This window comes from Bos taurus, chromosome 15 (assembly GCF_002263795.3).
Source record: "Bos taurus isolate L1 Dominette 01449 registration number 42190680 breed Hereford chromosome 15, ARS-UCD2.0, whole genome shotgun sequence".
In the NCBI taxonomy this organism is placed as follows: Eukaryota; Metazoa; Chordata; class Mammalia; order Artiodactyla; family Bovidae; genus Bos; species Bos taurus.
Window position 1 is genome coordinate 4258643 of NC_037342.1, and position 20674 is coordinate 4279316.

The following is a 20674-nucleotide window of genomic DNA, read 5'->3' on the forward strand; positions in this document are numbered from 1 at the left end:
GCCACACCTACTGGAGTTCAAGGGCTTCCTTTGTGGCTCAGTTGGGAAAGAATCCACCTGCAATGCGGGTAGGCCTTGGTTCGATGCCTGGGTTAGGAAGATTGCCTGGAGAAGGGAAAGGCTGCCCACTCCAGTATTCTGGCCTGGAGAATTCCATGGACTGTATGGTCCATGGGGTCTCAAAGAGTCGGATATGACTGAGTGACTTTCACCTCACTGGGGTTCAAAGTAAAAGATCAGAATCAAGCTCCTTGCTATTGAGTTTTTCCTTTTTTTTTTTTTTTTTCCACTTAGCAAAATCTTGACTGAGCAGAATCTGACCTTGGTTATTGTACAGGACAACTTTGGAACCGCAGCCCTTCTCCTCAAATTGCGCCCCCCCGCCCCCAAACGCCCGCCCCCATCACTAGGCAGGAGCCACGTCTTGGGGTGGATGAGCCACGTCTTGGGGTGGATGAGCCCGTCACCTCCGGAGAAGTGTGGGGATTCCACCCTCTCGCATTTCTCCCAGCCCCCCAACTCCCTGGTTCCCCTCGCCTGTCTGGTCTTCAGTCTCGGCCTGAGGCCCGAAAGGTGGGGGAGTCGCGTCCCAGGTCGCCCGGCCAGGCCCGGCGGCGGCGCGGGGCTCGGCCCTGGAGCCTGGCGCGCCGCGGCGGGGAGCCCGAGTGCGTACAGCCCGGGGCGCCGCCGCCAGGCGGGGGCCGCTGCTGCTCCGCTCGGCGTCCGGGCGCCTGTGCTGCAGCTGTCGGCCACCGGAGGGGGCGAACAAACGTCAACCTGTTGTTTGTCCCGTCATCATTGATCAACTCTCCGCGCCACGAGGAAGTGCGGCCGCCCCCCGCGCGGAGAGCGCGGCATGCAGGAAGTTTGCGGAGAGCTCGGCGACTAGCACGGAGGCCAGGGCCAGCGAGTGCGGGCGCGCGTCCCGGGAGCCTGTCCCGGCTTTTTCTTGGAGTGACGCTGTCCCCGGGTCTCTGATCCCAATGCACCGGCTCGTCCTTGTCTATACGCTAGTCTGCGCAAACTTTTGCAGCTACCGGGACACTTCTGCCACCCCGCAGAGCGCATCTATCAAAGCTTTGCGTAACGCCAACCTCAGGCGAGATGGTAAGAGACTCAGATTTTATTTTTTTTCAATTAAATACTTACTTTTTTGGTTGTCATCACTGTGGTTTCCCCCATCCCCCGCCCCTTCGGGTTCTTTCCTAAGAACCTTGGTGGCGTGTGTGTGGGAGGGGGTGCAGAAGAGGAAGAGGGGTCCGGTGCCTGCCTCCATCCCTGAGAGCCCCTTCCTGGGAATGGGACTGAGGGTGTGGAAGGCGGTGTGCGGGAGAGGACCGGAGAGCCCCGGTGACTCATCTCCAGGACCCTAAAGAAGTCATTTCGGTGTCCATCCGTCCACTGATAGGAGGACCTGGAAGCTGGAGAAAGACGCAGGCTGCGCCTCCCCATGCTCAGGTTCTTAATCTTGTGGGCTTGAAACAGATGGGGCATTTGTCATAGGTGGATGGACTCAAGAGTGGCCTTCTCTGGGTGATTTATTTTTATTTTTTAAGTGGGAGGCGAGGGAATGATTCGTTTCAGAGGAAATGGTAGCTGGAGCTTAGGGACAGTTTATTTATATATTATTTATCTTGAGAGGCCAGGTGTGAAGCCTGTTGCCCTGTTCATCCCCAGAGTGACTTCCCCAGTGGAGTTCAGCATGGCTCAGAAACTCACAATTTGGGAGAAAATGCTTTTTGGAGTTTCATCTGTATTCCAGGGGGACCTGACTCCTGCTATTAGTTTTCTTTCACAGAAGTCTTTCCAACTGTTTGCGAGAAGCAAAGCTCCTTCAACAGCCAAGTCTTCAGCAAAGTCCCAGAAAGGCTTGTTTGTTTTCCTTTTATGAAAGACACCTGGGCCACTGGATGCCAATGATTTTAATTGAGTTTGCTATCTGGGCCTCCACCAAGATCTGAAGTTAATGTATTTCTCAGTTCTCAACTACAGCTTATGTTGCCAATAATTTGCAGCTGCTTCCACAACCTACCTGAACTGACCCATAGGAGTTTGGTTTTGTTTTGTTTTGTTATCCCTTCATCAGATGATATATCTTTCCTTCTGCTTACTTAAAGTTCTGACACATCCCCTGAGGAGCTCACCAAGCTATTCTTCAAAGTTTCACTCTTTGAGCTGGCAACATTTGACTGCTGGTAAATTCATATTAGCCTTCTTATTATCAGTTTCTCTCTTGGCTTGTCCTTAGTTTGGATATCACTAAAAAGCTTCTGAGCTTTGAAACAAGCAAACAAAAACTTTGTTATATTTTCTGATGGCAAGGAGACTGTGGATTTCAGTGTGCTGAAGTCATCTGAAGTGGAGGGGATATAGGGAAACCACAGAGTCACTTCCAGGCAGAAGGTCACCCTGTATTTCAGTTACCTTATTATAGTATTTTATGTAAAATATGCTAACAGTGCACTTTTGATAAGCCTTCATTTTGAACACATTTTTTTAATAAAAATTTTAAAAGGTTTAGGCTCAAGACTAAATTTTTATAGTTTTGTTTCACTCATTAGTGTTTCCACCAGGGACAATCTTCTACTCATTGAGTTTTTAGATTTGTTAATGTTTGCACTTCATGTGCCCTTTCAGCTGCATAGAGTAAAATGCCATTTATAATTTGCATGACTTCATAGCCATAATTTTGTAATCCTTAACTTCCCAAGTATCAGTTACAAGAAGTCAAGGACAGAAAATGAAAAATATGTAACCATTGCCCATTAACCCAAGATTCTGACTTTTAAAACCAAGTCTCACAGCTCATATCTCTTTGTTTTTGTTGTTGTTGTTAAAACTCTGTACATCTGTCTAGTCTATATGAAAAGTGCTAATGCTTTAATTTTAATAAATTAAAGTTTTTATTTATTAATTTAAACAATTAATAGTTTGAAAACTACTCTAGATTTATTCCATCATATTTGAACTAGAACTGTTGTGTAGTTACAATAGACACACACACATACACACACATTTTGATTAGTTCAGACTGCTCAGTACTTTCCTCACTGTCAATCTCATTTATATAGAAGGCTAGGAAAGGGGAAAAGATAGTTAGATTAAAATAAAAATGTTGTATACAGAGTAAAAATAATTTACACTATAATGGGCTCTTAGATCGGGGAATTTTCAAAAGGCAGCTTATCTTAAGTGTTATAGACACACATTCTCAGAAAATAATAATAATATATTGCCCCAAGGGAATGTAATTGGATTTTAGGTGGTGAAAAAAAGTTTTATATGTTATAATGGTTTGTGGTCTTCCAAAGGGCAAGTGCATATAAACAGGTATCCAGTATATCTGTAGTATTAACAATTCATAGAGTATATGTGGAAACATGTCTAAAAAGACTCATTAATGAGGGGAGGGGCAGTAATGAAGAAAAGGTTGACAGACCCTTCGTAGCATTTTGGTGAGAACAATAATGAAGGGTTTTGATACAGTCTAGACATCATCTGAGAGATTTTATGTGGCAACAGCTGAGCTGACCAGAGGAGTTAATAACTTATTAAATTAAATCCTTATTCTGATCTGAGACATTTTAAACTTGCTCTGTCTAAGTTCCCTAGTGGCTCATTACAGAGGACAATATTCTTGATCCGATTCAAACAGGGTGTAAGTTTGGGGAGGACACACACCCAGGATACAGTAAGGGGAAAGATGAAGATAAGTGTTTCCAAGTATTAATTTAGGGTCCTGAGAATATTTGGCCCTCAGATTACAAGTAGGAGATCACAACAGAAGATTAGATATGGCCCTTGATAAGGGTTTGAAACCACTCTCCAATGATGGACCGTCTTTATGCCTGGGTGCCATGGCTTTGTCCCTGCTGGCCCTGTCGGCTGCCACCTAGTGCTGGAACTAAGAAGGGAATTAAGAGGACAGGCCTCCCCAGTCCTTGGCATGAGGCATGTTGGAGCCTGTCCAGCCTGATACAAAACTCTTGTTCTTTGATCTCCCTGTACCTAGTAGCTCCAGATAACTGGAATAGTTAATAAATGAATTGGAGATAAAGCGTGAAGGTTGGTAAGTGATAATCTCCATCTACTCAGTGTAGGAGGCCTCTCTGCTGAAGTATCCTGGCCTCCCAGAACTCTTTATCACTCTATATTCTTGCTTTAAAAGGGGTGTCTGGAGAGCCCTTGCCAGCGCTTGCAGAATGAATAAAGGTAACCCAAGGAGGCCGGTGGTTGAATTTGGTCTCTGTCACCAGGAGGAAACCAGGTTCTGCAGCTGGAAAGAATTAAAATGTAATAGTTGGCAGTGCTTTATTGAATATCTATGCTTCTTTATATCATATTTGTTATGCTTTCTCAGAATAACTTACTTTTGATACCCATTCCTGATCCACCTCTTGGCACAGAGAAAATCTGCTTTTAACAATAGCATCCATGTTCTTATTTTAGTGTCTGTGCAGTTGGTGCTTTTGTTATAATAACTGGCCACAACTGGTGTTTCTCAGAGCGTGAACCAAGAAGTGTGAAAGTAGCAATTAACTGACAGTATGGCTTACTTATTTTTAAATCTAACTAGATAGAGCTTCCTGCTTAGGCAGTTAAGATTACAGATGTGTTCTTCATTTTCTTGACCCTGTTTTGCTTTCAGAAAGTACAGGTGTTGGTGGCAAATGATTCTGCTTGGTTAGTTCTTGGTTAGTTCATATTAACCTGCTTGGTTAATATGCCAGGACTTGAATTGTGTATTGTCTATTATCATCATCTAGCGAGAGGCCTACAATTTTAGCAATTGTGGTCTTAGATTTTTTTTTTTTTAAGTAGTCAAGCTTATTTCTTAAATAACATCAGTTTCTGTTGTCCTCATTGATGACAGCACATTGACTTTGATTCAAAGATCAGAGCTTAAAGGAAAGGTGAAAAAACAGAGGATAATATAAACAAATTGGGCTTCCCGTGTGGCATGGGGTAAAGACTGTACCTGCCAATGCAGGAGAAGCAAGAAATGAAGGTTCAGTCTTTGGGTTGGAAAAATCTCCTGGAGGAGGCCATGGCAACCCATTCTAGTATTCTTGCTTGGAATATTCCAGGGACAGAGGGGCCTGGCAGGCTACCATCCATGGAGTAACAAAGAGTGGGACACAACTGAGCAACTGAGCACAAGCATGAGAATAGAACCAAATTACTTTTAAAGTGAAAGCTGAGAATCGGATTAGTGATAAATCTGATATTCTTGTGTATTTATATCTTCACTCTAAGTATATTAAAAACTCATAATTTTACAAAAAATCATGGAAATTACATATTTTAAATGCAACATGACTTTGACTTGTCATCATAGGTCATTTTACTTAATAGAGTTTTTTTTTTAAAGGTGAGTTTAGCCAGATATATATATATACACACACACACACATATATATATATATATAGAGAGAGAGAGAGAGAGAGAAGTGAAAGATGCTGTAAGGCTGTGAGTTATACTAATTCATTAAATGACAGTGATTTTTGAATACAGGGTTTTTCCCTTTTAGCAAATGAAAGCAAAATGTTATTGTTTTAGTACAGTAGGATCAAACAGTGAAGCAATGTCCCCAGAGTCACATGGGATTCCTGAGTACATGTGGTCTCAGAGAATCCCCTCATTCTTCGGGTCTGGAGGATGTGGACATTTGTGTCTCTGTCCTTGAGAGCTGAGTCACAACGCCAATCATCTTCCTTCTGGAACTTACTCTCGAGCTTTCTTTGCTGAAGTGATATGATTAGTGTAAAAAGGCATTAGCTGAACATTTAAATAAAATTCTGCCCATATTAAAATAGGAGCCTAGTCTGAAATTTCTGAATTTACAGTTCCCAGAACCTGAGTATCACTGAGGTCTCATCACCCTGGAAGCCCCTCTGTAGCTAAGCACACTAGACATTAGATTTTATTAACTGGATCTGAGGTCTCATTAGGGTAATGTAAATCACAAAAGTGACCTGGTTAGTGTTTGACAACATTTTAAGTTATTTCCAACTTCTACATTTCAGAATTTATGCAATTTTATAAGGGGAAATTTTATGTAACTTTTACGTGAAGGACCATTTCAACAAAATGCTGCAAGAGGATGATACATAATAGTAAAAGCAAAGAATCCAGGACAAATGCTGCAGCAGAAATATTCTGGCTCCCTGTACAGTATTTCAGGACCAAGTGTAAGTCCTAAAAAAAGAAATACGCCCACGAGACACTGAAGTGCACAAGTGCACAGACGGGAAGAAATATTTTCTTCCAAGAACTTCTTTTTCAGAAAAAGAATGAAGCATGCCTTATTTCTTACAAGCACTGATGATGCATATAGTAATATATCTTTGCTGTTCACCCAGATATGCTGACATTCATATATTCGCTTTAATTTTGATGGATTAATACTGGGTTTTTTTGTTTTTGTTTTTTTTTTTTTTGTGATTGTGCCATGTGCAGATCGGGAGGTCATAGCACATGAACTGTCTTTAGTTATGAAGAGTGATCTTTTACCAAGTTTGGAAGTTTTTACTTGAACACTTTTTGTGAAGTGTAAAGACAGTCAGTTTTGGGTGCAGGGCTTTCCCTATAAATATAAGCCAAACATGATTTGAAACCTTGTATATTAGGACTCTTGATTTTTTAAACTTAGCAGGCCTCCTTTGGACTGAAGAACTCAGTGACACAGTGCCTAAGTGTGGGATCTGAGAATGGGTTGAAGTGCCATATTAGTTTTAAGCTAGTCATTTCAGACCCAGTGTGAGAAGCTGCTGATAAGTTCCGCATTTTGCTGAGACATTTACTAAACAATACAGCAACAGTGTACTTTTACAGAATTCACTATTCAGCAGCTTCAGCTATGTAAAATGAAACCAAATGAGCAATAAATGTGCAACAAATCCACTTAAAAACCAAATTCATGTTGATGTTTGGTAGAAACCGACACAATTCTGTAAAGCAGTCATCCTTCAATTAAAAAACAATTGAAAAGAATCCAAATCTATATCACAACGTGTGTAAATGAGCTCACAAAACTCCATGGTAGAAACTTAAATACTCTTTTCCTTTGCTTCCGTGCAGCGTGCAGCTCTATCTCATTTTCATGTGTGGCTTCCATGTCCACAGCACAGCCAGAGTGTGGCATTAGGAGAGGGAACAGGACTGGCTCAAAATACTCACACTGTGAGCCAAAATGAGAAGGGACAGCTAGTAGCTTTCCTGCCTCCTCTTACTTTTTTCAGACCTGAGCAGGCACAGCTGGCTTAGGTTTCTAATGAGTCAGATGAGAGTAGTTCCAGCCTGGAATGGACTGAAAGTGTGTGTCCCCTCCAAATTTGTATATTGAAAGCCCAACCTCCAATGTGATGATATCAGGAAGTGGAGTCCTTGGGATATGTTTAAATCATAAGAGCAGAGTCCTCATAAATGAGATTGCTATGCTAAGTCACTTCAGTCGTGTCCGACTCTGTGCGACCCCATAGATGGCAGCCCACCAGGCTCCCCTGTCCCTGGGATTCTCCAGGCAAGAACACTGGAGTGGGTTGCCATTTCCTTCTCCAGTGCATGAAAGGGAAAAGTGAAATGGAAGTCGCTCAGTCCTGTCCGACTCCTAGTGACCCCGTGGATTGCAGCCTAACAGGCTCCTCCATACATGGGATTTTCCAAGCAAGAGTACTGGAGTGGGGTGCCATTGCCTTCTCCACATGAATGAGATTAGCTCACTTATAAAAGAGATCCCAGACACATCCTTTCCTTTTATGCCACATGAGGAGGCAGCAAAAAGACAAGGAATCTGCTGGACTTCCCAGCCTCTCAAACTGTAAGACAAACATTTCTGTAGTTTTAAGTCACTCAGTCTGTAGAAAATGTTTATAGCAGCCCAAATGGTCTTTAACCTATCTCTGTATATCACCAGGGATATACTATATTATAACCTAGTAAGACTGATGATTTTTAGAGAATGTTTTTGAATCATAAAGGAAATTTTAGATTGTATGGTTTATCAGGATCATAAACTGGACATGGTATTAGCTGAGGTATATATGGATTTCATCCAGAAGGTTGACAACACTCACTATGACAGCTTTGTGGAAAAGAACAATTGTAGTCTGGGTAATAATGAACTGTTCTTATTCTTTTAGTGATAACTAATAGATTTGTGTTAAACAAGAGGAAAGTGAACAGGAATTTTTAATTTGCATTGTGGATTAGACCCTGTTGAATTCAGAATTCTTAATAACTTGAATGAAGACACAGAAAACACATCTACTTGCATATTTTACTTGGAAAAAATAGTTTATAGGTTGGATTAGAAGCAGAGTTTGGCTGATCCTTTTCTACAAAAGGCCAGATAGTAAATATTTTAGGCTTCCCTAAAGTCATGTGGTTTCTACTGCAACTACTCAACAACTCTGCCATTATGAGCAGCCATAGGAATTGCATAAATGAATGTGTGTGGCTGCGTTCGAGTAAAACTTTATTTACAAGGACAGGCAGTGAGCCTTCAGGCTGTAGTTTACTGAATTAGAGAATCTACATGCCTCTAAGGTTGAAATGATGGACTAAGATCTTGACTGCAGCCATAAAATTAAAAGACGCTTACTCCTTGGAAGGAAAGTTATGACCAACCTAGACAGTATATTGAAAAGCAGAGATATTACTTTACCAACAAAGGTCCGTCTAGTCAAAGCTATGATTTTTCTAGTGGTCATGTATGGATGTGAGAGTTGGACTGTGAAGAAAGCTGAGCACCGAAGAATTGATGCTTTTGAACTGTGGTGTTGGACAAGACTCTTGAGAGTCCTCTGGACTGCAAGGAGATCCAACCAGTCCATTCTGAAGGAGATCAGCCCTGGGTGTTCTTTGGAAGGAATGATGCTAAAGCTGAAACTCCAGTACTTTGGCCACCTCATGCAAAGAGTTGACTCATTGGAAAAGACTGATGCAGGGAGGGATTGGGGGCAAGAGGAAAAGGGGACGACAGAGGATGAGATGGCATCACTGACTCAATGGACATGAGTTTGAGTGAACTCAGGGAGATGGTGATGGACAGGGAGGCCTGGAGTGCTGCAATTCATGGGGTCGCAAAGAGTCAGACACAACTGAGCAACTGAACTGAACTGAACCTTATAGAAACACAATTTAGGGATAAATGCAAAATCTAGCTCTTTGGCTGGAAAATAAAAACAACTGCATTATTATGGATTGGAATAACTTTAATTAACTTCAGTTTATTCTAGATAGATAGCAATATGTCTATATCATCTTACTGATTTAGTTGAACACAGCTGATGCTTCGGCAAATGGTGTAGTTGCTAAGCAACAGCAGTGTGAGACTGAGATTAGTGCTGACACCCTGTTGGGGTCAGGGAGGCAGCAGTGCTCTTACAAGGCAGACTCTGTCCAGCTGGGCTCGAGGGTGTTGTGCTCTTGTCTTCTGCAGGATTCTGCCTCCTTCTGACTCCTTTAAACCCGTGCCCTAAACTCAAAGTTTGCTGCTCTTCTGTATTTATACTTTCCCTTCTTACTGGCTCCTTCCTGTTAGCCAACACATATGTTTAAGTGTCTTTGCATTCTCCCATAGCATATAAAAGCCGTTTTAATATTTTTTATATAAAAAAGTGTTTTTTTTTTTTCATTTTATCACCATATAAACTTCTTCAGTCTCACTATGCCTCATTGTCTCTACTTCATGTGTCCCTTACTCACTGCAATTTGAAGTCATCCCTACCCCTCCGGGTGAGGTCACTATGAACTATAGCCTTCTCTGCGATTGGCAGGTCTCTTTTAGAAATGATTTCTTCCTTTGGTTTCACACTAGCCCCCTTTGCCTTAACTACTCCTAAATGTAAGTTTGAAATAGTGATAGAAATACAGCCAAAATTAACACAGTACTTATTTTAGATTCTTTGGAGAAGCAAGATGAGAGAAGGTTTTAAAAGTGTATCTTATGTTTTGTCACTGTGACAATTATGAACAGTGAAAAAAGTGGGAACAATCTTAGACTAAAATAGGGATCTTATTAATATTAAAAAAAACATTTAAAATTAAAAAATAATCTCATAGTACAACCTATCTAGCTCTACAGCTTCAGTTTTTTGGAGGTAGATATGCACCATATACGGGAGAAGGAAATGGCAACCCACTCCAGTACTCTTGCCTGGAGAATCCCATGGACAGATAGCCTGGTGAGCTATAGTCCATGGGGTCGCAAACAGTTGGACACGACTGAGCAACTAACACACACACACACATATGCACATATACATGTGATAAACAATATCTTAAAAGGCAAAATACTTCTAACTATAGAAATATGACATTGAATAACCACATAGATGCTTTCCCTCATATCCCTGAGTCCTCTTTACCTATTTACGTTTTTTTGTCTCCTTGGCTGGGTCTTCATCTTCCTGTCTGCCCTTTAAATACTGGTATGTTTTCAAGGCTCTGACCTTCATTTTTCTCACTGGTAGTCTCTAGAGGATCTTAGTTTTTGTGCAAAGTGTCAGTTGCTTCTTATGTGTGAATGACCTGTAAATCTATTTTTACTGCTTCTCCCTCTTTTCCGAGCTCTCAATCTGTCTTTATACTTTACTTCTTGAGGTTAGTAAATGGGTGATCCTACTGGCACCTAAAGTAAATGCTCCAATTCAGTAGGCCTCAGAATAAAAGGATTCATTGTTTAAAATATTGGGTTATACATCCACTAGTGAATTCCTTAACAGTATTAATCCTTTTATTGTTTTTCTTCCAGACACATCATGATTGTTTTTGAATGAACTGTTGAGTGACTGTGCTAACCAGGCATCCCATTTTAGACAGGAACTGTACACCCTTCATAGCCTTTCCTGACTTCTCATCTCCTCTCCAGGTAGAACTGGCTACTCCTTTATTTTCCCCATATTTCTATGGTACCTGTTTATTTCCATATCTGCCATCTGCTGATGTAAGCATACTCATTGCATTTAATGAAGCTGTGCACCCTCACTGTGTATTATTACTTGGTATGCAGGACTTCTCCGCAACAAGGTTTGAAGAGTCATAAATCAGCCAATCACTGTCTTCTTTTTACGACTGATCTTTAGGCCATGTGAGCCCTATCAGATTGTAAATGAATGGCACAAGGATGTTTAAATTCTGTAAAGTTTCTGTTAATTGTCTGGAAGGCTGTTTGTATTATTGAACAGGATGAGGACTAGAAGAGGAAGAACAGATGAGAGGTCATGGAAATAGAAAATTAATTTGTGGACATTTTAAGCTTTAGGAGCTTGTGCAGTATTCATGTGGATGAAATCTAGAGGAATGAAATAAAATAGAATCACTTATTTGCATGAAATGCATTCACAGTGAACATGAAGTAATCAGCTCTGTACTATCATGCTTCAAAGTGAGTGGTATTCATGACTGTGGGTATATCATCATCATGGTCATCATCATCCGGGCTTCCCTGGTGGCTCAGTGGTAAAGGATCCACCTGCAATGCAGGAGACCTGGATTTGATCCCTGGGTTGGGAAGATCCCATGGAGAAGGAAATGGCAACCCACTACAGTACTCTTGCCTGGAGAATCCCATGGACAGAGGGCTATAGTCCATAGAGTTGCAAAGAGTTGGACAGACTGAGCGACTAACACTAACTAGCTAATAATAATACCTGATATTCTCAGAGTTCTTATAACATGACATGCTTTCATAGCCATTATAAACAGTGGTTTGGTGTGAAGAATTGGTCATTTCCAAATGACTTTATGGAAAATTTCAAGATCACATATTCTTTTAGACTGCTGCCTTAGACATAAACGTGACATTAGAGATTAATTTTGGACTAATATCAGTGAAATGTGGAGGGTCTTCAACTGTTTCCCCTGCACCCCAAGCCTGCCTTCCCCTACCAAAAAGCCTCGCACATACTCTGACTAGAATCAATCCTTTTCGGTATACCTTTCTTTTCCAAAATGAGTATTTGAGCACTGCCAAAAGAATTTCCCAGTACTTAATAAAAGTTCAAAAGAAAGGATAGAAATAAATTAAGGATCATGAAACAAGTCTTGAGGTTCAGTCAGGATTATTGACTATGGAAAGCTGAGGAAAAAGTAATGCATCTCCATTTTGTTTAAAGATTTATCTATAGAGAGCATGTTCACACTGTTTTACTGAGGATTTAACAAGAGAGTTGCTATTGAATAGAATTTTTAAAAAGTACACATTTCCTATGAAAGCAAAAAAGTCCATAGATGAAGTTGGAATATGGAGTTAAAGGATTTTTTTAGACAGTTGCTAATTAAAAAAAAAAATACAAAAGAGGATGGTATAAGACCTATTTGTAATTTAAAGTGAAGCATATTTGAAGATTATTTGAATACTCTGGGAAGAGCCACTGTGATTTCATATTGTTTTGATTCAATTCTTTAGTTTACTACTGTTCACCAAACTCAACAGCAGCAACATAAACACTACTTATTTATCCAGTTCAGTTCAGTCGCTCAGTTGTGTCCGACTCTTTGCGACCCCATAAATTGCAGCACACCAAGCCTCCCTGTCCATCACCAACTCCCGGAGTTCACTCAGACTCACGTCCATTGAGTCAGTGATACCATCCAGCCATCTCATCCTCTGTCGTCCCCTTCTCCTCCTGCCGCCAATCCCTCCCAGCATCAGAGTCTTTTCCAATGAGTCAACTCTTCGCATGAGGTGGCCAAAGTACTGGAGTTTCAGCTTTAGCATCAGTCCTTCTAATAAACACCCAGAGCTGATCTCCTTCAGAATGAACTGGTTGGATCTCCTTGCAGTCCAAGGGACTCTCAAGAGTCTTCTCCAACACCACAGTTCAAAAGCATCAATTCTTCGACGCTCAGCTTTCTTCACAGTCCAACTCTCGCATCCATACATGACCACTGGAAAAACCATAGACTTGACTAGACGGACCTTTGTTGGTAAAGTAATGTCTCTGCTTTTCAATATGCTATCTAGGTTGCTCATAACTTTCCTTCAAAGAAGTAAGCGTCTTTTAATTTCATGGCTGCAGTCACCATCTGCAGTGATTTTTTGGAGCCCCCCAAAATAAAATCTGACAGTGTTTCCACTGTTTCCCATCTATTTCCCATGAAGTGATGGGACCAGATGCCATGATCTTCGTTTTCTTAATGTTGAGCTTTAAGCCAACTTTTTCACTCTCCTCTTTCACCTTCATCAAGAGGCTTTTTAGTTCCTCTTCACTTTCTGCCATAAGGGTGGTCTCATCTGCATATCTGAGGTTATTGATATTTCTCCCAGCAATCTTGATTCCAGTTTGTGTTTCTTCCAGCCCAGCGTTTCTCATGATGTACTCTGCATAGAAGTTAAATAAGCAGGCTGACAATATACAGCCTTGACGTACTCCTTTTCCTATTTGGAACCAGTCTGTTGTTCCATGTCCAGTTCTAATTGTTGCTTCCTGACCTGCATATAGGTTTCTCAAGAGGCAGATCAGGTGGTCTGCTATTCCCATCTCTTGAAGAATTTTCCACAGTTTATTATGATCCACACAGTCAAAGGCTTTGGCATAGTCAATAAAGCAGAAATAGATGTTTTTCTGGAACTCTCTTGCTTCTTTGATGATCCAGCGGATGTTCACAATTTGGTCTCTGGTTCCTCTGCCTTTTCTAAAACCAGGTTGAACATCTGGAAGTTCACAGTTCACGTATTGTTGAAGCCTGGCTTGGAGAATTTTGAGCATTACTTTACTAGCATGTGAAATGAGTGCAATTGTGCAGTAGTTTGAGCATTCTTTGGCATTACCTTTCTTTGGGATTGGAATGAAAACTGACCTTTTCCAGTCCTGTGGCCTCTGCTGAGTTTTCCAAATTTGCTGGCATATTGAGTGCAGCACTTTCACAGCATCATCTTTCAGAATTTGAAATAGCTCAACTGGAATTCCATCACCTCCACTAGCTTTGGAGTGGAGTAGCATTCGTAGTGATGCTTTCTAAGGCCCACTTGACTTCACATGTCTGGCTCTAGGTGGTGGCTCCCACCACCCTCCCATCACCCTTCCACCATCCTCCATCCACCATCGTGATTATCTTGATCGTGAAGATCTTTTTTTGTAAACAATAAGTATTTGTTGAACTTATTTGTTTAACAAATACTTACTGAACCCTGATATGCATGCAAATCTCTGGATTAACCACTGAGGCAGAAACAGTTAAGCCTAAGGTACACTCTCTGCTAAAATTTATACTTTAGTTGATGAGATAAAATATGCACGGGAATAAACAAAAGACAAGACAGGCCCATCTGTGTGCTGCCCTCATGCGACGTATTTTTTTAAGACTGTGTCCTGTTGACCGAATTGTGACTCTAAGTCATCTAATGTTTAATTCAGAAAAAAATGATATTGATTAGGCTGCTGTTGAGCATAGTACTGTGTGAAGACTGAAAGACAAATCCTTTATTGATTATTAATATTACTATTATGATATCAAGGATTTGAGCAGAAAAGTAATTTTAATTGTAGGACTGGGAGTCATGTGTTCTTCATTTTAGATGTTAGGCTAAATATTTTTGAACCATAAAAGCAAATATACAAGGTCACTTGCCAACCCAGTATGACTTAACTTTTTTTTTTAATCAGAGTATAATTGCTTTACAAAATCGCATTAATTTCTACTTTACAGTGAAGCAAATCAGCTATATAATGTATACATATGTCTCCTCCCTTTTGGACCTGCCGCTCAACACAGCACCAGCTAAGCTCCCAGTACTTTGCAACAGGTTCCCACTGTCTATCTATTTTACGGTGTATAAATATCAATGCTAATTTCCCAATTCATCCCATCCTCCCCTACCCATCCCCATGTCCACATGTCTGTTCTGTACATCTACGTCTCTTTTCCTGTCCTGCAAATAGGTTCATCTGTATCATTTTTCTATATTCTACATACGTGCGTTAATATACAATATTTGTTTTTCTCTTTCTCACTTACAATAGCCAGCACATGGAAACAACCTAAATGTCCAATAATGGATGAATAATAAAGAAGATGTGGTTCTTATATACAAAGGAGTATTGCTCAGCCATAAAAAGAAATGAAATTTGGTCATTTCTAGAGATGTGGATGGACCTAGAGTCGGTCATACAGAGTGAAGTCATAAAAAGAAAACCAGTATCAACTTAACTTTTTAACATGTGATATGCACTATGATTATTTGACACTGGATTGCAACAGAAAAAGGACTGGTTTGTGCATCTTATTATTTTTTTAACCCCCTTTCTTGGTTGGGCATGTCAGCTCAACTAAGGAAATTTTATATTTTCCAAATACATTGAAGACAGCAAATTACAAATCTTGGTAATCTGTCATTAATGTATAACTATTACATATGAGCTCAATAAATTTTAGGTAAAAATAGAATATGTTGAAAATATGTGACTATTTTACTGCTTTGTATCCTGGTGGCTCTGTGGGAAAGAATCTGCCTGCCAGTGCAGATATGGATTTGATCTTCGGTCTGGGAAGATCCTCTGGAGAAGGAAATGGCAACCCACTCCAGTTTTCTTACCTGGAGAATCCCATGGACAGAGGAGGCTGGCAGGCTACAGTCCATGGTGTTGCAAAAAGTTGGGCAAGACTGAGTGAACAACAGCAACCCTTACTCATCCAGTTTGTGTGCATGTATAAAACTCTTGAAAGTCCAATTTAGAAACATTGGTTGAAAATCATTTTCTGAATAATAGTCGCATGTGCACAGCCACTGGTTGACAAATTTCCTTGGAGCACATGGCCAGCTTGTTGACAACTCTAGACTTGAAGTGGACTCCTCATTACTTGTCAGATGAATAAGTTACTCTGGGGGACAAAAAATATTATGATATCATAGGGGAGAAGTCATCTGTAAATACTGCAGTTTCTGAAATCCTAAGGAGACACAGGGCAGAGCGGTGAGCATGTAACAGTATAGGACCATGAAACCTGCAGCTCTCTGTCCGGATGCAGAACATTAATCAGTCGCATATAGTCACATTATTGCTTCATTAAGGAAATGGTGCAGTTAATCCAGTTTTAGTAAAAATTGCAAAAAACATCGTTGCTTTTGTTGTTGTTTAGTCACTAAGTTGCATCTGACTCTTTTACGAACCCAAGGACTGTAAAGCTCCTTTGTCCACAGGATTTTCCAGGCAAGAATACTGGAGTGGGTTGCAGTTTCCTTCTCCAGGGGATATTCCTGACCCAGGGATCGAACCTGTGTCTCCTGCATTGGCAGGCAGATTCTTTACCACTAAGCTACCAGGGCAGCCCCCAAATTGCAAAGTGGTATACAAAAATGATTGTTTTTAGTGAATGCTTTAGAGCATATTGGAAAACTATTTATTGTGGTCTGTATGATGGTAAATGATGATCCTCAGGTCCCAATTCTAGCGTGTCTAAGTGCTACAGTATGTGGCAAAGACTTTACAAGTGTGATTGTGCTTTGGATCTTGAATGGTGAGATTATCCTGAATTATCTGGCTGGGCCATGATGCAATCACAAATGTCCTTACAGGGTAGAGATGTAGGGAGATTTGACACAGGCAGAGTAGGGGGCAGTGTGACCACAGAAACAGAGATTTCAGTGATGTGGCCACAAGCCAAGGACTGCCAGCAGCCACCAGAGGCTGGAAGATGCAAGGAAGAGATTCCCCCCAGAGCATCAGAAGGAGCAAGACCTTGCTGGCACCTTGATTTTGGCTCTCTGAACTGACCTCACACTTCTGACTTCCAGACTCTAACAGAATAACTGTATGTATTTTAAGCCAGTAAACCTGTGGGACTTTGTTACAGCAATCACGGGAAACTAATAAAGGGCCTTTGAGTTGAAAGATGAATGGTTGAACTGCCTTTTTGTTGAGTCCAGTTTTCTGTTTATGAAATTTCATTGACCAATACAGCTGTATTGACAAATGATGAATTTAGATCCCTGCCCTTGAGAATTCTCTAGTAAGATAAGCCTTACTTCCACTCTTCTAGTTCCATATCAGAATGTTTAGGAAATTCTGGTTCCAAATCTTACCTGTTTTTCAGAGAAGATTAAGTCCTGACATGATGGGAAAGCACAGTGATTCTATTTTATCAGACTTTCATTGATTCTTGAATATTTCCCTTTACCCAAACATGCCACTTATGCATTTTTAGCTCCTAGTTTACTCATTTGCTTTTGCCACAGACTTTTGTTGTGAGACTGTCATGTGTCACTTTCTGTACTGGGGAACAGTGTTGAAAGTGATGTGGGGAAAAGTGCTGAAAGTGATGTGATAATAATTACTTTGTTAATTAATGATGTGTTAATTATGTGATAGTAGCTACCATCCACAGAGTACTTGTTGGAATAGATAGTATGCTGATAATAATACTATATGTGTTAGTACAGTCATGATATTATATGTTAGTTGATGGGACATAGATCTTTCTTGATGACATATTGGCAAATGTTAGGTTTATTAGAAATTTGGAGCTTAGGACAGAATCCGAGAATTCCAGTTGAATACCTGAGCCCTTAACTCAAATTGAACCCAACTCTTACCACTGTAGGCCATCACTGTCCAATAGAAGTATAATGCAAATGAATGTTATTTTAAAAATTAGTAACCACAGAAGAAACTAACAAACAGAAGTTAATTTGAATAATATATTTTATTCAATCCAGTCTGTATCCAAATATTGTTATTTCAATGTTTAATAAATATTTTAAAAATACTGAGATTTCTTTTATATCCTTATTATCATATGGAACCTTCAAATATGATATGCATGTTATATATATATACATATAACACATCCTATTTCAGACTAGTGCATTTCAAATACTCAGTAACGACATGATGCTAGGCATTACTGATTTGAACAGCACAGTTATCTTAAGATCACTTATTTAAACCAACACAAGCTATCATTTTTTTAACTTAAAAAATGTTGAGTTTCTGAAAACTGTATATCCCTTTCTTTGTTGCAACATGTTTAAATTAACTATGTAAGTTTTTAGGGGGATTAATAACCTAGCATAGGCAAGTTTTATGTGGCCTATATTTTGTTTTCTTATTATATCAACATTGTTATAGTTGATGTTCCTGGTTATTTTCATGTAATCTCTTTTTTAAAAAATGCAGTTATCTCATAAACTTGCAGTCAACCAGGCTACGCAATTTATATACAGGTACAAATTTTTCTGATTTTTGAGAAGCTTCTTTTGAAAATAGCAGCAGCTCTTCATTTCTCTGTCATGAATGGAAAAAAAAAAAAAAAAAAGCTGTGTTTAACCAACACCGGTTGTCTCTTTCATTTACACCTTAATTTGACTTAGGTAATAACAACCTAGATAGCATATTGAAAAGCAGAGACATTACTTTGCTGACAAAGGTCCATCTAGTCAAGGCTATGGTTTTTCCAGTGGTCATGTATGGATGTGGACTGTGAAGAAAGCTGAATGATGAAGAATTGATGCTTTTGAACTGTGGTGTTGGAGAAGACTCTTAAGAGTCCCTTGGACTGCAAGGAGATCCAACCAGTACATTCTAAAGGAGATCAGCCCTGGGTGTTCTTTGGAAGGAATGATGCTAAAGCTGAAACTCCAGTACTTTGGCCACCTCATGCAAAGAGTTGACTCATTGGAAAAGACCCTGATGCTGGGAGGGATTGGGGGCAGGAAGAGAACGGGATGACGAAGGATGAAATGGCTGGATGGCATCACTGACTCGATGGATGTGAGTTTGAGTGAACTCCGGGAGTTGGTGATGGACAGGGAGGCCGGGTGTGCTGTGATTCATGGGGTCGGACATGACTAAGCGACTGAACTGAACTGAATGACACCATTCTCTTTTATCACTTGACCATTAAAAAAAAAAAAGTACTCTTTCTGGCTGATCAGTGAAAGATTTTTGGAAAAAAAAAAACAAAAAACCGCTATGTGTGTGGGAGGAGGTTAACCTATTATATTATATATTTGGTTCAGATTTTTATTAAATTACTGATATCTCCTTGGTTTTAGACAGCATACATACATTTGGTGTATGCTATTTTGGGAAAAATTAAATGTTATGAAACAATTGTTTTGTATTTTAAAATCTCAGGTCTATAATTTATTTACTTCATGGCCCAGAAGTGAAAAGTGATTAATAAAAGTTGTTACAGAAACAAAAATAACTTCTACTTTTGCTAAGTGATGTATTTTTAGCAGTCTTTTGGTTGGCAGTTGGTTGGCATGGCCTTTTAATCTGTTTGTAATTTGGGCAAGCAAAAGTGTTCTACCAAGTAAAATGACTTGTAAAGGTGTCTTGTTTTCCCCTAACTGATTTAGAAACATCTCATTGAACTTGTGTTCTTGTGAGAAGCTTATAAGTAATGTCATATAAAACTCTTTTTGCTATAAGATGTCTTTCTTTTACTGGGAATCTCAACCTGAGTCTCCCATTTTGACATCTCATCCCAGGAAGTCTTCAGCATGGTGTGCCTCGTTTTCAGAACACCCACCCAAGATCGGAAAGGCTAAGGAAGGCTGAGAAAGGCACTGCCTCACGAGCTCAGAATCTCTTCAGCAACCCTTTATGTCAGGACACAGCATAACTCTGTTGTTACAGAAAACCTTTCATTCATAAGGCTCTTTTTGTTTTTAGTGAAGGAGTGGTTTTGAAAACAATGACTTTTTTTAGTATGCCCCAGTACTCTTGCCTGGAAAATCCCATGGACGGAGGAGCCTAGTGGGCTGCAGTCCATGGGGTCGCTAAGAGTTGGACACGACTGAGCGACTTCACTTTGACTTTTCACTTTCATGCATTGGAGAAGGAAATGGCAACCCACTCCAGTATTCTTGCCTAGAGAATCCTAGGGATGGGGGAGCCTGGTGGGCTGCTGTCTATGGGGTTGCACAGAGTCGGACACGACTGAAGTGACTTAGCAGCAGCAGTGGCGGCAGTGCTTGGTGTTCATCCTTCTCTACCTGAAATTTTATCATTCATTTTTACTTGTGTATGTTCTTCCTTCTCCCAAGAATCTAATCTCTGTTAGGATAGATATTTTATATCTTTTATTCCATACTGTATCCCCGTATGCTGCTGCTGCTGCTAAGTCGCTTCAGTCGTGTCCGACTCTGTGCGACCCCATAGATGGCAGCCCACCAGGCCCCACCGTCCCTGGGATTCTCCAGGCAAGAACAGTGGAGTGGGTTGCCATTTACTCCTCCAGTATCCCTGTATACTATGTAGCTAATACCAGCTACATAGGAGACCCTCAGTAAATGATTGAATGAACATCAGCAGAGTGCGGTTGAGATGAAGCTCAGTCTTGAAGCAAGAGCATGGTGTCTGTGGGTAGCAGTGGTAGGCTGATGGTGAAGCTAATTAAACTTCGAAGTCCTTCCCTTACTAGGTCCCTTCCAAGGCCCTGTACCTAATTTTATATTTATAACATAAATTGTTACTTTTCTTAAAGAGAGCATCACAAATAGTGTATCAGGCTTGACAAAATCTGGATGATTCCCTGGTGTTAAGGTACATATCTTGTCATTTGAGGTTTGCTCTGAAGAAATGTAAAAATATCTTCTACCAGATGAGCAAATTAATGCTGTTCATTAAAAGGGACCATTACCCCAAGAACTGGCTTAGCCACATGGTCTAGTCTTAATTTAAAACAGTCTGGCAGACTAGTGAACACAGTTAGTGCAGTT

At 40.3% G+C, this 20674-nt stretch overlaps 1 protein-coding gene across 2 annotated transcripts in view; it reads left to right on the forward strand.

Annotated features, from left to right (window-relative positions):
• Nucleotides 1–794: 794 nt before the first annotated feature.
• The window catches only part of PDGFD (platelet derived growth factor D), a 278537-nt gene continuing 258657 nt past the window's right edge, over nucleotides 795–20674 (forward strand). The window contains exon 1 of one of the 2 annotated variants that reach the window (XM_005215730.5): nucleotides 795–1107. In XM_005215730.5, coding sequence (XP_005215787.1) covers nucleotides 984–1107 — 124 coding nt within the window. In that variant the 5' untranslated portion in view covers nucleotides 795–983. 2 annotated transcript variants of the gene reach the window in all.